Source organism: Elephas maximus, chromosome 19 (assembly GCF_024166365.1).
Source record: "Elephas maximus indicus isolate mEleMax1 chromosome 19, mEleMax1 primary haplotype, whole genome shotgun sequence".
Classification (NCBI taxonomy): domain Eukaryota; kingdom Metazoa; phylum Chordata; class Mammalia; order Proboscidea; family Elephantidae; genus Elephas; species Elephas maximus.
The window spans coordinates 31695595-31711654 of record NC_064837.1 but is presented as its reverse complement, the minus strand read 5'-3'; the positions used below and the strand labels follow the sequence as shown (position 1 = coordinate 31711654).

The window sequence follows — 16060 nt, the reverse complement described above, 5'->3', positions numbered from 1 at the left end:
TAAGCAGGCAAAGGATTATCTACATTTTATAGGTAAGAAAATTGAGACTCAATGAAATTGGTCCACTCAGGATAACATGACTAGTTGGTGATTGTGTGAGTTAGAATACAGGGCTCTTGACCCTTAGTAAAGTACTCTTTCCATTTATCCTTTACTCAGAAAATTATTCCTAAAGCTGGTGGCCAGATGCTTAAGTAGGCTCTTGGTAATAGGGCGAGGCATATGTCCTTAATCTCTTCTTAAGGGAAAGGCCTCTGGAAATGGACCATGTAGGACAAGATAAACATATATCCTTGACGGTCTCCATTTGTTTTGTCGCCAGGTGCCAAGAGGGAGAGAGAAGAAAGTATATGCATCTTTGCTGCTTTTCTTAACTCTTACAATCATTGAAAAAAAAAAAAATGAGAGGTGAATTAGAAACTGTTGATTCCATCTCTTTATTATTCATAGGATTGAACAAACGAAATCCAGCTCTCCATGGATAATAAAGAGGTTTCTTTTTGCTGGGGAGAAGAACGCACTGTTCGATTTGAACCTCCAGGAAGTCTTTCCTCAGTCTTGTCAGCTATGGCTTTGGGGCAGCCTACCACCTCCAGCAAAGAATTTACCATTGTACTATTTACTGGAAGAAAATGTGGCCCAGGTATTGCCAAGAAATTAGCATTGGCTTGTCTTCTACAGGAAGTTGTCCATGTGTTGGGCCGGTGGAGACATTTACTTTGATAAACATTTCTTTTTTTTTTTTGGTGGTTAGAAGCACAGAATTGCAGATTTCATCTCTGGTAGGTCTCTTGACACTTTGATGCATGTTGGTGCTATCCCTGAATGGAGTTTAAATACTTCAGGGATACTTTCTGACTGGGTGAAGGGGTGTATAAAATGAGAACATATGGGAGAGTATTAACAGAAAGGCACACTTTGATTTACTGACATTGGCTCTCCACTTTCTTGTTGGATTGATATGCTATCTACTATATCTGCAATGGATTTTTTAAAAACTGACTTGAACAAAATAAAAGGGCTGGTATAGCTACTTGAAAGTAGCCCATGAAAGTTGTAGTCTTTCATTAGATGTTTTCACAATTCTTGGTTATGTTACATGTTAGAGTCAAATTATAACTTGCTTGTTGGGAGCAAATAGCTATAAACATTATAAACTGCTTTGTGGCATCTTCCCTGTGTAGTTCTTGATTTCCTATTTTAGATCATGGACTCATGGTACCTAGAGGGACTAAAGGACAGGTACTTGCTTTTCCTGTTCTTTTTGACTAGGCTCAAATTTGAAGGATAATAGCTGATTTTTTTTTTTTTTTTCTGTGCAGATACAAACTGGAATAGTAACGATTATCTATTATACTCTGCTCTTGGGAATTTTTAAAACTACTTTGCAAATGCAAAATTGATTTGTGATTTCACTTTGGAGAACATGGAATCTGTCTTTTAAAATATAATTATTCCTAGAAAAGCAGGTAAAAACACTGGTTGATACCATACGCCGAATTTGGATGACAGTGCTGTATTTTCACTGGCTTTCTTCCAAGCATTAGTGTCTTTTCTGTTTTCTTTTTAAGGCTCTTGCTACAACATATCCTTTCTGAACCTTAGTTTCTATAGGATATCGGTTAGCGATTGCCAGCTGTTTTCACAATTGAGCATTTGTGGTAATTTAAGCATTTATAGTTATCATTTGTATTCTTTTCTCTCATTCCTTTTAAACTTTTCCATGTATTTGCATAATTTTGCATTGTTCTACTTACACATTTATAACACATTTAGACTAAATAATTCTTGCCTTTAAAATTGTTGTATCTTTTTCTTTTGCCTGCTTTTCATCTTATTTATACCTATTTGTACATTTCCCAAAAGCCGACAGACAGAAGAATAATTGTGTACTATTCATGAATTCAAAAAAAAAAAAATTTTTTTTTTATTCATGAGTATCACTTTTTATCTCTGTATTTGGTAGAAAGTTTTTTTTTTTTTTTTAAGATTAAGAGGTTGAGAAGCTTGATTTGGAACACGAGGCACTTATTTATGTACTGCAAATCCTTCTAGCGCATATGGATTATGCATTCATTATAAAAGGAGTAGAGTATAGGATCCAGAAAATGTGATCAAGGGTCTTACCTGTTATTTTAAACAGGGAAGGTGTATTAGTGTAGTCTTATCTGCAGATCATTTGAAGGAATGCGAGGTTGTTATTAGGTCATTGATTTCCTTACGGCCCGCTTGAGAAGGCTTTCCAGGTAGGTTAGCACTTAGCCTATGCTGAAATAAAATGCTATAGTATGACGTATAACCCTGGAGGCACAGTGGTTAAGTGTTTACCTGCTAACCAAAAGGTCAGTAGTTTGAAACCCACCAGCTGCTCCACAGGGAAAGAGATGTAGCAGTCTGCTTCTGTAAAGATTACAGCCGTGGAAACTCTATGAGGCAATTCTACTCTGTCCTATGTGGTCGTTGTTAGTTCAGTGGGTTTGTTTATCTCATGTATTGGTGTCCCATTGATGAGATAGATTAGGATGTAAAATAGTGAAGAGGCTACTCGTGCTGGGCAGGTGTCATGGATTGAATTATGTCCCTTGAAAAATGTGTGTGTCAACTTGGTTAGGCCATGATTCCCAGTATTGTGTGGCTGTCCTCCATTTTGTGATTGTAATTTTATGTTAAGAGGATTTGGATGGGATTGTAACACCACCCTTACTCAGGTTACCTCCCTGATCCAGTATAAAGGGAGCTTTCCTGGGGTGTGGCCTGTACCACCTTTTATCTCTTAAGAGATAAAAGGAAAGAGAAGCAAGCAGAGAGTTGGGAACCTCATACCACCAAGAAAGCAGTGCCTGGAGCACAGCGTATCCGTTGGACCTGAGGTTGCTGCGCTGAGATGCTCCCAGACCAAGGGAGGACTGATGCATCACAAGAACCTTCCTTCAGAGTCAGCAGAGAGAGAAAGCTTTCCCCTGGAGCCAGCACCTTGAATTTGGACTTTAGCCTACTGGACTGTGAGAGAATAGACTTCTTTTTGTTGAAGCCATCCATTTGTGGTATTTCTGTTAGTAGCAGCACTAGATGACCATGACAGCAGGGTAGAAGCAGAAAAGATAGAATAAGAATCATAAAAATCTTTTAAACTGAAGTTTGTGTGGTCTGAAGTTAGTGTAGAATGTTGAATAAAAATAGGGATTGTTGCATGAAAGTGGGGATACTTGTGAGAAGATTACAGTTATGGGAAAGAGGGACGGAGTGATAGAAGCATGGCTAGAGATAAATAGACAATTATTGACAAGAAGAATGGAAAATATAGGATTTAGCAACTGATTAAATGTATAGAATAAGGACATTAAAATTTCAGTGATCTTCCATGAAAACACATCAAGCAGATAAGAGAAATTTAGAAAAGGGGAAAATATTAGGTAGAAAGAAAAAGGTTCTGTTTCTGACATTATGTTTAAAGGAATGATGCAGTATTCACGTGAAGATTTTCTGGCAGTTGCTGGAAATGTGAAATTTTGATGTGCCATCAACACATAAATAAATGGTGATTGTCAGTGTCTATTTAGCCCCTTTAGTGGATTATGCTAATAGACAAGGTAAAGGTTCAATTATCAGAGGGCGGTCTTTATTCTGAAAGTTCTTAGCCATAAACCATAAATTTGAGCCCAACCAGCTGTATTACAAATGTATCTATCCTATTGGCTATGAGGAGAACCAAGTGAGAACATACTCTCAGCATACGGATTTTTAATACACAACTCAGAGTACTTACCCTGCAAACAATTAGTGTTTAACTTGGGTTTTCGTATGTGAACAGGGATGTTCGATAAGGATATGTGTGGAGAGAATGAATGATGTGGCAGCTCAAACCAGAGGCAAATGACATTTCCTGGGGAGGGTGATGGTGGTAGTAGGGGCCCCAGAATTAAGTCATGCTCTTTAGGGGAGGAAGAGGAATTGCCTGAGGAGGTGATTGAAGGGATAATCTAAAAGGCCAGTGGGTAACCTGTAGAAAAATACGGAAACTAACACCAAAGGAAAAAAATGATTGGCAGGAAAAGGTTTTATCAAAATTAACAAATATTAAGAACTGACAATTTATTGAATTCTCACTATCTGTAGACACTTTTCTAAGCATCTTACGTATGTTATCTTGTGTGCCCCTCACAACAACCCTATGTGGTAGGCAGTGTTATTATTTTCATTTAGGAATTCTGTTATTTCAGAGAGTTCTTAGTCCCTGTGTACCCTGCACCCTCCCTTCTCTCCCTCAGCTAGAACTGTTCGGGAGTCGTGAGTTATGGAAATCATCTACTTTGAAGAATTGTAGATAAAGTCCCTTCTCTGTGCTTTATTTCTTAGGTCACAAGGCACTTAAAGCATTGTTGAGGTCATTGGTGGATCTTCAGGAAGAGCTGCTTTTCCAGTACCCAGACACTAGATACCTGGTAGATGGCACAAAACCCAAAGCAGAAAGGTAAGGAATGGAACGATGGAGTTGCTTATAGGTAATATTCATCTGGACCTTTTCCTGTCATTTATGAAAAAGAAAACTAAGTCCTTTCCAGACTTGACATCAGACTTAATAAAATACAAAGAGCCTCTCAAGTTTAACTGGTGGCCAGGATGGCACATACATTGGGAACTAGATTTTGGATATTTATGCTCACTTGTGCCTGGATTCTCTTTGTGGTCTTAAGCAAAAGACCTACCTTCTCTCTAGATCTATGGAAATTAATAGATAAAAGCACTTTTTAATATTAATGCTTAATTAGTGTTTATTAAGCACTTTGTACCCATACCATGGAATTGCTGTCCACAACCATCTCTTCAGTGAAGGAGGAAGCAATTATTTTAAAGGGTGGAAAAAATTCTGAAAAGAACAGCAAAGTAAACCTTTTTCTTTTCTGAAATTATCACATTTAATGAAGGTTTTCCCCCCATGTTTGAGCCTGTTACACAAGATACCTGCTTGCTTTTTCCCCATGGGCTTGTCCTTTGCTTTATCCTTTTCTGCTGAGCTAGTTAGAAGGAAAACTAAAGGAAGCTCACGTTTATTAAGCACCTACTATGTGTTGGAGTCAGTAATTTAGTGAGTGTAATTGGCTATATAATGGGATATTATATTACATTCTCATGGCATTTGCATATATTGCAGTTTAGTGCCCATTCTGTTGCTCGCCTCTTTGAATTTTCTTCACATTCAGCTTCTCTCCATTTGGTTCAACTAACATTTATTCAGCTTTCCTGAATAGTTGGTTACAGAGAGACACATTTTCCTTATTGATTTGGGGATTAAGGTCATAGAAGTATGATTATGTGTTTAATTTTTAAAGACCATCTTGTAACAGGACAGGCCTGGTTTGTACACATTTCTAATAATGTTTTTACAACCTCATTTTTATGGTTTGCTTACCTTTTAAAAATTACATATATTTATTAAAACCAGTTCTTTTCATATTTATGTGAAAAATTATGTGAGTTTTTGATTAATCTCATGAACATTCTTTTTGAACAAACAACAAAAAAGCTCTCTTCATATCTATGGTGTTATTTCAAATGTAGACAGAATAACCAAAACCAAATCTGTGCCATTGAGTCGATTCTGACTCATAGTGACCCTATAGGATGGAGTAGAACTGCGCCATAGCATTTCCAAGGAGTGTCTGGTGAATTTGAACTGCTGACTCTCTTGGTTAGCAGCAAAGCTCTTAACCACTGTGCCACCAGGGCTCTGTCAACAAATAAAAAAAAAAAAAATAGGCAAGGCTAAATACTCCCCGCTACATGTGTGCCTAGTTTCTTCACTTGGTAGTGTTTCTTTACATTGGACCTAGTGTTCTTATGGCTTTCTAGTGAGGAGGAGATTTCTAGTGAAGATGATGAACTGGTCAAGGAGAAGCAGCAAAGAAGGGCCCCACCAAAGAGGAAACTGGAGATGGACGACTATCCTAGCTTCATGGCAAAGCGCTTTGCTGACTTTACCGTCTACAGGAACCGCACACTTCAGAAGTGGCATGACAAAACCAAGCTGGCTTCTGGAAAACTGGGGAAGGCAAGTGTGTGTGTCTGTGTGTAAGATAGGTTGTGGCAACCTGAGACAGTTTTAAGAAGTTGAAACGACAGCTCGTTTATATGAATAATGTCATGATGTAATTAATGGTAATCAGTAATTTCTGTAGCAGAATTTACTGAACTGGGAATTTATACCATTCAGACCTGGGATTTTAACTTTATTAGAAAGAACATTTCATTGTAGAAATTGTGGCTCTTTAAGTGTTTAAAGGCTGTAAATACACAATACTTTAAAAGAAATCGATTTTTAAAAGTTATTATTAAAGGAGCAGAAGCTAACCTGGGTATAAAAAAGTGATATGACCTGCTTGTTAAGGCTAATTTTTTTTTCCTAAGACCAGTTACAGCCACTCACAAACTCAGTCTTTAACAAAGTCTCTTCTGAAAAGAGGATTGTCTGTTTCTCTGCTGACACAGAAAGAGAAACCGGTGTAGCTGCCTTCAGCACTGACTTTCTGCATTATCTGACACTGACACTGGTTAATGTTGCAGGGTTTTGGTGCCTTTGAACGCTCAATCTTGACTCAGATCGATCATATTCTGATGGACAAAGAAAGATTACTCCGAAGGACACAGACCAAGCGCTCTGTCTACCGAGTTCTTGGCAGACCTGAACTGACAGCTCAGCCTGTCCCTGAGAGTTTGCCAGGACAACCGGTAAGAATCCTGTGATGCAGGGTGATTATGGGGGCAGTCTCTAGGAGGCTGATTAACTGAAAAATCTGATCATCTTCTTGTAGGCGTTATTCTCGGTGTAAGAAGTTAGTGAAAGAAAGAAAGAAAAAGCACATTATTGAATTGTTGAAAGAAACTGAGTATGTGGTAGGAGAAAAAAAAAAGGAGCTATTATTAACTATTGTGCGTACCAAAAAAAAAAAAACCAAACTGTTGCCGTCGAGTCGATTCCAACTCATAGCGACCCTGTAAGACAGAGTAGAACTGCCCCATAGAGTTTCCAAGGAGCACCTGGTGGATTCGAACTGTTGACCTTTTGCTTAGCAGCCGTAGCACTTAACCACTATGCCACCAATGATTGTGTGTAATAGTCTTTTAATTTTGAGTTTGATATGTTAATGGAAGCATTCATAATCCAATTTTTTAGATTTAATTTTAAATTGGAGCAAAAGTGTATCTCAGGCTTTTTCTTGGACATTTAGATCCTCTAGAAAGAATTTAGAATTGGAATAATCAGGTTGTTTTGTCCAAAGGAAATATTTTCTTTTTTTTTTTAAATTATGGAACTATATACTTAATACATTTTTTAAGTTCAGAAGAATTTAAAATAAAAAGTAAAATTCTCTGTTCCAAAAACTCCACTCCTCAGGTTTAACCACTGTTAATAGGTTTTAACAGGGTTTCAGGTATTTTCTGTGCATAACACACACATACAAAAATGTGATTGTCCTTTTTTTTTTTCTTTATTAAATGGGATGGATGAGTTTGTGTATAAATGTATAGATAATATTACAACTCCATATAAAATATCACAACTTGCTTTTTTAATTTAATACAGCCTGGATACTTCTTCATATCATTACATGGAGATCTACATCGTTTTTCCTAATGACTGCAGAGGCTTCCATTGTATGGATGTATACTATAATTTCTTCAAACAGTAGATATTTATGTTGTCTCCAGATTTATAAATAGCACTGCAGTAAACATTTCGATTTATATTTTTATGACTATATGGATCAATTTCTTGAAGTAGAAATATTAGGTCAACGAGTATACACATTTTAAATCCTGATAAGCCAAAACCAAACCCACTGCCGTTGAGCTGATTCTGACTCATAGCAACCCTATCGGGCAGGGTAGAACTGCCCCATAGAGTTTCCAAGGCGCTCCTGGTGGAATGGAACTGCCGACCTCTTGGTTAGCAGCCGTAGCACTTAACCACTATACCACCAGGGTTTCCTTAAATCCTGATAGATGCTCAGAGATTTCCTCCAAAAAGGCTGTGTTAATTTCCATTCCCACTAGCTGTGTTCTTCAATACTGAGTGTTGCCAGTCTTGCAGGTTTTTACCTGGTACCTTCACATTTTAATTTGCATGTATTTAGTGACAGTGAGGTTAAACATTTTCATATGATCATTGACTGCTTATGTTTTTTTTTTTCTAGTCAACTGCCTATTAATGTTTTTGCCCATTTTTCTGTTGGACTGTGTTTGTTTTTTAATTTTAAGGGTTCTTTATATTTTAAGGAAAACAGTGCTTTGACCATATACACATTTATAGTAGTTATGTTACTTTGGTAACCTCGTTGAGACTTTATTCTTTTTTTTCCTTCCTGTTGGTATAGGAGACCCTTCCTCAGGCCCCTGCCAATGCTCACCTGAAGGACTTGGATGAAGAAATCTTTGATGATGATGACTTTTACCACCAGGTGTGATATTTACACTCTTTTCTTTTGTTACAAATTAGGTTTTAGCATTTTAAAACACCTTATAGAATCCTCCGAACAGGTAGATTACTGTGGATGGAGGATAGAATCAGACAGAGTTCCCACTCCTGTGTTCAGTTAGAACTCCTATGGATGGAGGATAGAATCAGGTGGAGTTAGAACACCTGTGTACAACTTAGTGTGTAGTTCTGGATATAGTGCTTTTCTTCTGTTTTATATTTTTTCCTTTTGAAATGAAAGCAGCTATAACTCCTTCATTAGTTGTTGCTGAGTGTAAATTATCCATAAAACTAGTCTTTTTGAGTCAGGTGTATTCTTTCTTTGCTGTTAAAGGGAGACTTTTTGTTGGTTATTTGGTTTCTTATCTCGTTACTATTAGAATGAGATATGTAGGTAAAGGACTGGGATCCCAGAGTTCTTGAATTACACTTCTGGTTCTGTCACCTGTTAAGTCTCTTGGCTCTAATGTCTTTTTTTTTTTTTTTAATAATTTTTATTGTGCTTTAAGTGAAAGTTTACAAACCAAGTCAGTCTGTCACATATAAGCTTATATACACCTTACTCCATACTCCCACTTACTCTCCCCGTAATGAGTCAGCCCACTCCCTCCTTCCAGTCTCTTCTTTCGTGACGATTTTGCCGGTTTCTAACCCTCTCTACCCTCCTATCTCCCCTCCAGACAGGAGATGCCAACACAGTCTCAAGTGTCCACCTAATACAAGTAGCTCACTCTTCATCAGCATCTCTCTCCAACCCATTGTCCAGACCCTTCCATGTCTGATGAGTTGTCTTTGGGAATGGTTCCTGTCCTGGGCCAACAGAAGGTTTGGGGACCATGACCCCTGGGATTCCTCTAGTCTCAGTCAGACCATTAAGTCTGGTCTTTTTATGAGAATTTGGGGTCTGCATCCCACTGATCTCCTGCTCCCTCAGGGGTTCTCTGTTGTGTTCCCTGTCAGGGCAGTCATCAGTTGTGGCTGGGCACCATCTAGTTCTTCTGGTCTCAGGATGATGTAAGTCTCTGGTTCATGTGGCCCTTTCTGTCTCCTGGGCTCATAGTTGTCGTGTGACCTTGGTGTTCTTCATTCTTCTTTGATCCAGGTGGGTTGAGACCAATTGATGCATCTTAGATGGCCGCTTGTTAGCATTTAAGACCCCAGACACCACATTTCAAAGTGGGTCTAATGTCTTTTTAATGCCTGCTCAAATCCTTTAAGAATGTATTGAGGGTATCTACTACTGTTGACTGTAATGATAGTGTAATGCTTTGAAGACAGAATTGGTAGAAATTGAAATATAATCAAGTTCCCAGTATCGCTTCACAACTGTCACCCTGATTTTTTCCCTAACATTTTCGTATTATCTGCTGGCATATGCTGTTCGTAATGATGCCGATGACTGCTGAGGTAGACTAACCATCTGGGCTATTCTAAAGCACTAAAATAATGTCCTGTGATCCTGAGTCTCTTGATAAGTTAAACTTCTTAATGAAATGGGCTTTAGGCTGTACCTTTTCTATCTTGGTGGAGCGTCGAGGATGCTGTTCAACAGTGACGTACCAGTTTTTGTTGCCAGTGTTTATCAAGATAATTTTTTTCTCTGCTGAATTTTTAGTGCGTTAAGAACTTTTGCCAAAGAATTTGCAACTATTTGTTAAAGGTTAGCCATGACAGCTCTACTGTATGTATGGAGTATGAAAGAAAGGAACTTCCTAGGAAAATTAAATTATAAAGCCAGTAGAGTTAGTGATTCTATATTGGGGATACCTCTGGTTTTGCCCTAAAAAAAGGAAAGGAATTTTCTATTACTCTGTAATACTCAGTAAAATGATTGCCATAGTGAGTCTTAAGAGTAATGATGAGAGGGTATAGGAAGGAGGATTGGTGTGGCCTCAGGTGTTCCCAGTCAGAGGTCCTGATTCTTTTTTCCTTTTCTGCTCTTATTATATTCATTTGTCAGATGAGTAGGGAACTCTATGTTGTTCTGGAGTGTCTAAGGAAGTACCTGGTATGGGATATTAATGCTGTATAATTGTATGAGATCATGGGAGACAATCAAAAATGTTCTAGTCCCCATTAATTGAAGTGTACATTCCTCAATGGAAAGTGCATCATAAATTAAATAGGCTTAATAAAATAAACTGGAATTACTAAGGAGAAGTTGCTTCCACTGGCAATCCTTAGTCTCAAAGATTTTTTTTTCCTTTGCCTGAAGGTCTGTTTAAAAGAAATAGCATTACTTGATTGGCCCTTCATCCCAATTAATAATTTTAACTTCGATAAATTCTGATTTCAGAGTTATGACTAGTCACATCTTAGCTTTTCCCCTTGCTGGTTAATTGGGGTGCTGGGGTTAATCTAAATTAAAACTTAAACTAATAGAGGTCAGCAAGGCAGCCGAAACACCTGAGTGAAACAAATGGGGCTGCCAGGCACAACTTTATCTTGGCTGTTTCCCAAGAGGGAAGTGGCAGCAAATTGGAGTTGTTTCAGCCTTTTGTGAAGGTGAATGATGGGTGACACTTGTTAATGTACAGCATCTCTGGAAGCATTCCAGATTGCTTTGCTGCTGTACCAACTGCTGCCATCCACGCACAGTCAGTAGGAACTGGACCAGTTGCCAACATCTGGCAGCACAGCAAGGAATGGATGCAAGTCTTGAACCCCCGCAGGTTCTAAATATGGTGCTTAGAACTGTGCAGGCTTTAATCACTTACCACTCTTTGGCAGCAGGGTACGACAGCTTATCCTAGCCTCGTACATCACAGCCCGACATCTGCTGAGCTGCAAGGCAGCTGCACATTCATTTTCTTTTCTTGCCTTTTCTCTTTGCCTCCTATTCCTCTTCTTCTTCCCACTTTCCCCCGCCTCTCTTCAGTTTTCCTCCTCCTCCCCAATATGCTTCTTGGGAGAGATGATCTGTAAAGATTATTGCTTCATTGTGTGCAAGTAATTGTGGTGGTGCCAGGCCCTTGACAGACACAACGAAGTACCTGTTCTGCTGACCTGGTTAATTTCTTCTGTTGAGTGGGATTTGCCAGAGATTGGAGCTGAAGCCAATTCAGTGATAAGGCTAAAGAGAATGGCTGTATGTTTTCTGTCACCTCCCAATTAAACTGGCTTCATAAAGTGCTTTCCTTTATTTGTCAGGGTAGTAAGCCTGAGCTAAGTGTTGTGTTCAGAAATGGTATAGTATATTACAATGGGCTTGTGAGTTTTCATTTGTGTGTGTGTTTTTTAATGTGGTCATATGGAAGAGCTGGGTGATGAATATGATACATCTTGCTTTTTTTAAAAAAAGCTGTACTTGAAGCCAGACCCTTCGGACCTGGTATTTGTAAGGAAGAGGTTATAGCCACACTGAATGTTTCATTGTAAGGCTTTAAAGCCTTACTTGGTTAATTCATGTATCTTGAGGCTTTGTAAGTGCCCTCACTACTGAGAACGGTGCGCCGGGGTCGAAACACCCAACATACATGCAGCGCACGTGCACACACATATGTATGCACACACACACTCACTCACTTTCACTCTCTTTCTTAATAAAGATGCATGTATATATGTATGTAAATGTGTATGTATATGTGTGTTTGTGTATATGCAGGAGGGGCACTGAAGTGTTTAAGTTATTGTAAATAATCATGTCATTTTTAGAGCTGAAAAGAACCTTACAAGAAACTGAGTTCCTAAGAAGGAACTTCCTGAAAGTCATATAGTAAATGGCGACACTAATACTTGACCTTAAGACTTCTTAGACCAAGCTTTGTTCTTTCCATCGTACCTTTATTTCTTAAGTATTACATTCATGAGCCATAAAAAGACTTCGCTGTAGTATTACAATTTTTAGTTTGTAAATAAATAAGCTTCATTTTCTTAGAACTGGAAGAGATATTATGCATGTTAGAAAGTAGTTTTTTTTTTTTTTTTCCTTAGGCAAATGATTTGTTGACTCCTGTTATTTAACAATTCTAATGAAAAAATTAGCTTTGTAGTTTCGTTACTGGTTTGTTTGGAAACTGGAATTGCTGAAAGTTTGAAGTATACCCAGTGGTGAGGGCTTTATGAAAGGGAGTGTTCACCTGCTGGAAGCATTGCTGAGTTTTATTCCTAAACGGAATTAGTTTGCATTTGGCCTATTTCTTGCCAAAGCTCATCCCTGAAGACAATCGCAGAAAATGGGAAAATTGTAAATGACCACAAACGATGAGCCATTCAGAAATATTTTCAGCATCTCTTTTTCCATTTTCATGCTCCCTATTTGCTACCTTTTAACATTAAGTTCTTTTAGATGTGTTGTCTATATCACCATTGAAGGTTTTTGTCTTGTTTTGTTTGTTTTTTTAAACCGTCAGAGGATCTTTGATTTGACTGATAAGCCTGAGTTTTTAAAGAATTGGGGAAGGGCTAACACATGCGGAACACGAGTTACGTGCCAGCTCGTAGACTAGGTAGATAGGTACCTGACATCATACATCTTTATTTAATCCTCTCGAGACCCCCACACTGTGCTAGGCCTGCACTTGACAATAAACTGTATGAAGTGACTAGTTTTATTCATTTCAGGAGCATATCTCAGACCTCAAACTAGTTTCTTGTCATCTCATGAGATGTTTTGTTCTGGAAGGACTAATTGAGCTTAGATATTGACTGATCCATACCTGGATTTCCAAGAGTTCATTAGGATTTTGTATGTTGCTTCTAGCTGTGTTTAGTTTTGATCTGGTTTGTCCTGTCACTTTGAATCTAACCAGGAGCATCCAGAGAAAAGACATAATAGGTTTTGCTCTTCTGGTGACTGCGTTGATGGGTTAAATTTCTCCTCTCATTTGCCATCAGGACAGGTCTATAACTAACCTTGTCACATGCTGGACTTTTGTATCCAAGACATTTGATAATGCCATAAACAAGTAATTACTAAATTTGGTGAACTATTAAAAGTTGATAATGTTGAGAAATAGAGAAGAGGCAAGCTTTCTGACAAGATGGTTTACTTTAATTAAATTGGTAAGTGATTAATATGGACAGCTGATCTGGTGGCTTTAATTGTATGCATTTAGATCTTAGCATGAATAAGAGCTTCTCAAGCCATCCCTACGGTTAATGACAATATAGTATTCTTACTATTGGCTCGTATTTTTCCAGTGGTTCAGCTGATGATTAATAACATGTTTTAAAGTTTTATTTGAACCTGCTTCTTTTAATGAGTTGTTAGAAAACAGATGCCTTCTGTTCAGAGCAGTATTTTATTTTCAGTTACTTTAAAATGTTGTTTTCATTTGGGATCTGGATAGCATTTCTTAAAAGTGTGATACAACTTACAAATAGATTTTAGAATAGATATATGCATAAAGTATATAAAAAACCCAGTGCCATCGAGTCGATTCTGATTCATAGCAACCCTATAGGACGGAGTAGAACTGCCCCATAGAGTTTCCAAGGAGTGCCTGGGGGATTCGAACTGCCGACCTGTTGGTTAGCAGCCATAGCACTTAACCACTTCGCCACCAGGGTTTCCATAAAGTATATATGAACTAAAAAAAATGGAATTATGATTGAAGATATAGCAGAGAAGTAATCACTTAGATTTAGATGTTAAAAAAAAAACTCAAACCAAAAGCCAATTTCCAAGCTCCAGTTTAATAATTACAAGATAATTTTGTGACCATCTATAATAATTTTATTTGAGATGTGTGGTAATTTTTTCTGCTGCCTCTTTAAGACAGTTTCCAGTGATAATGCTGCCATTGTTTATCTGGCAATGTTCAGACCCAAATGTGGCATCAATATTGGCAGTGATTGCTAGCTTGGGCTTACTATTGTAGCGGCTGCATAGGATGGGAGCCCAAAGCCACATTTGAAATGCAAGATCCTGAAATTTTATCAGATGGTAGCACCAAGGGAATGTACACGTGACTGGTGCTCATTTCTTTTAGTTTCTTTTAAAAAACATCAGAACATGACATTAGTACTACTAGTTCTTTTAAACACAGGTAAAATCTTAGAACAAAGTCTAAAAGAGTACATTTTACAGGGCCAGCTAGGAAAGAGATAAGAGTTGGTTTAGAGCTACTTAAGAAACTTTTTCAAACACAAGTGATACCCTGGGAGTTTACTAGGTAAATATGTGGCCAAAATTGCCTTTTCTCTACCAATAAGCACAGAGTCAGGTGGCTGAGTGTGAATTTAACACACAATTCCAGCAGTACTTTAGTAGCCCCAAGTAAAGAACTTGGCATTCCTAAAGAAACGGGGAATACTACCTGTTCACTAAATTAGGCATGATATATTGGTATTAAATCCTACTCAATGTATTGCTCCTTTAAAGTAACTTACAGGGAAATTGATTTAGCAAAGAAAATGGAAGGTAATAAGCATCTTCGAAAGGTATGTATGTTGTGGATCTAAAAGAGAATATAATCATTTAAAAGTTACATAGCACCTTTGGAGACCACTGAGTTCAAGCTTTTTACCAGTGAGGAAGCTAGAGCCTAGAGGAAGCAAATGACTACTGTAAGGTCACCCCACTTAGTGAGTTAAGACACTGAAATCCAAGTGTTCTTGCTTCTAATTTGATTTTCTTTCCAGCTAGTTATGCTGCCTTTGATGGGACAAGTTTAAAAATCCTTTTGAAAATTTCCTTTTCAGATTTATGTCTGTTTAGGAAATTGGCGATCTAGTGCATCTGTTTGTACTCTGACAACTGACATGTATCACTTTTACACAATTAGGAACGTCATTTAATGTACATTTATTATGTCAGATGCTGTGTTTATAAAGGTTAATCAGAGGAAATCTCTGCCCCAGGAATTTATCTCATCTAACAAGAGTGTGGTTCTCTCTAATTTTGTTTAGTCACATAGCTCCTCTTTAAAAGTGTCTGTAGTCACACAGCTCCTCTTTAAAAGTGATTTTGTTAGAATTTACGTGGAGAAAATAAACGGTGAAAGGGAACAATCAGGTCCTTGATATAGAAATACACATGTAGTTCTTCCGTGTTGTCCTTTCACAAATACGTCTCACGCATTCACTGCATACTGATTTACCTCTCAGCATACACTTGATGTAATTCCTAAAGTCATTTCTCTATAACGTTAGGAGGCTCTAAGAGATGCTGTTTGATACAAACACTGGGTGATATAAATTCCCAGGTTTCTAAGAATATAGTTATTGTTGAAAGCCAAACTGAGATGCTGGTATCCACTGAAACATATTTCAGGTTAGCAGAGCCTTTAGGTGGGTGGTGTGTACCTGAGGGTTCATTTTACTGTTCTCTACTGTTGTGTATGTTTGAAAATTTCTGTATAAAAAAATTAAAGTAAAGCCTTTAGATTTCTTTCTTCCTTCCATTTACTCATTCCACAAATATTTATTGAGTGCCTACTATGTATTTGGAAACGCTGGTGGTGCAGTGGTTAAGTGCTATGGCTGCTAACCAAAAGGCTGGCAGGTTGAATCCACCAGGCACTCCTTGGAAACTATGGGGCAGTTCTACTCTGTCCTATAGGGTTGCTATGAGTTGGAATTGACTCGAAAGCAATGGGTTTGGTTTTTTGGTTTTACTATGTATTTGGAGTCCCTGGGTGGAAT

General features: G+C 37.9%; 1 protein-coding gene across 4 annotated transcripts in view; it reads left to right on the top strand.

Annotated features, from left to right (window-relative positions):
• AATF (apoptosis antagonizing transcription factor) overlaps positions 1 to 16060 on the top strand; it is a 115692-nt gene that overhangs the window by 38383 nt on the left and 61249 nt on the right. For all 4 annotated transcript variants that reach the window (XR_007513992.1, XR_007513991.1, XM_049859455.1 and 1 more), the window contains 4 exons: positions 4357 to 4471; positions 5851 to 6049; positions 6562 to 6726; positions 8373 to 8456. Coding sequence is in view for 2 of the 4 variants with exons in the window: in XM_049859455.1 (XP_049715412.1) it covers positions 4357 to 4471; positions 5851 to 6049; positions 6562 to 6726; positions 8373 to 8456 (563 nt within the window). In the remaining 2 variants the exon portion in view is untranslated. The remainder of the gene's footprint in view (positions 1 to 4356; positions 4472 to 5850; positions 6050 to 6561; positions 6727 to 8372; positions 8457 to 16060) is intronic.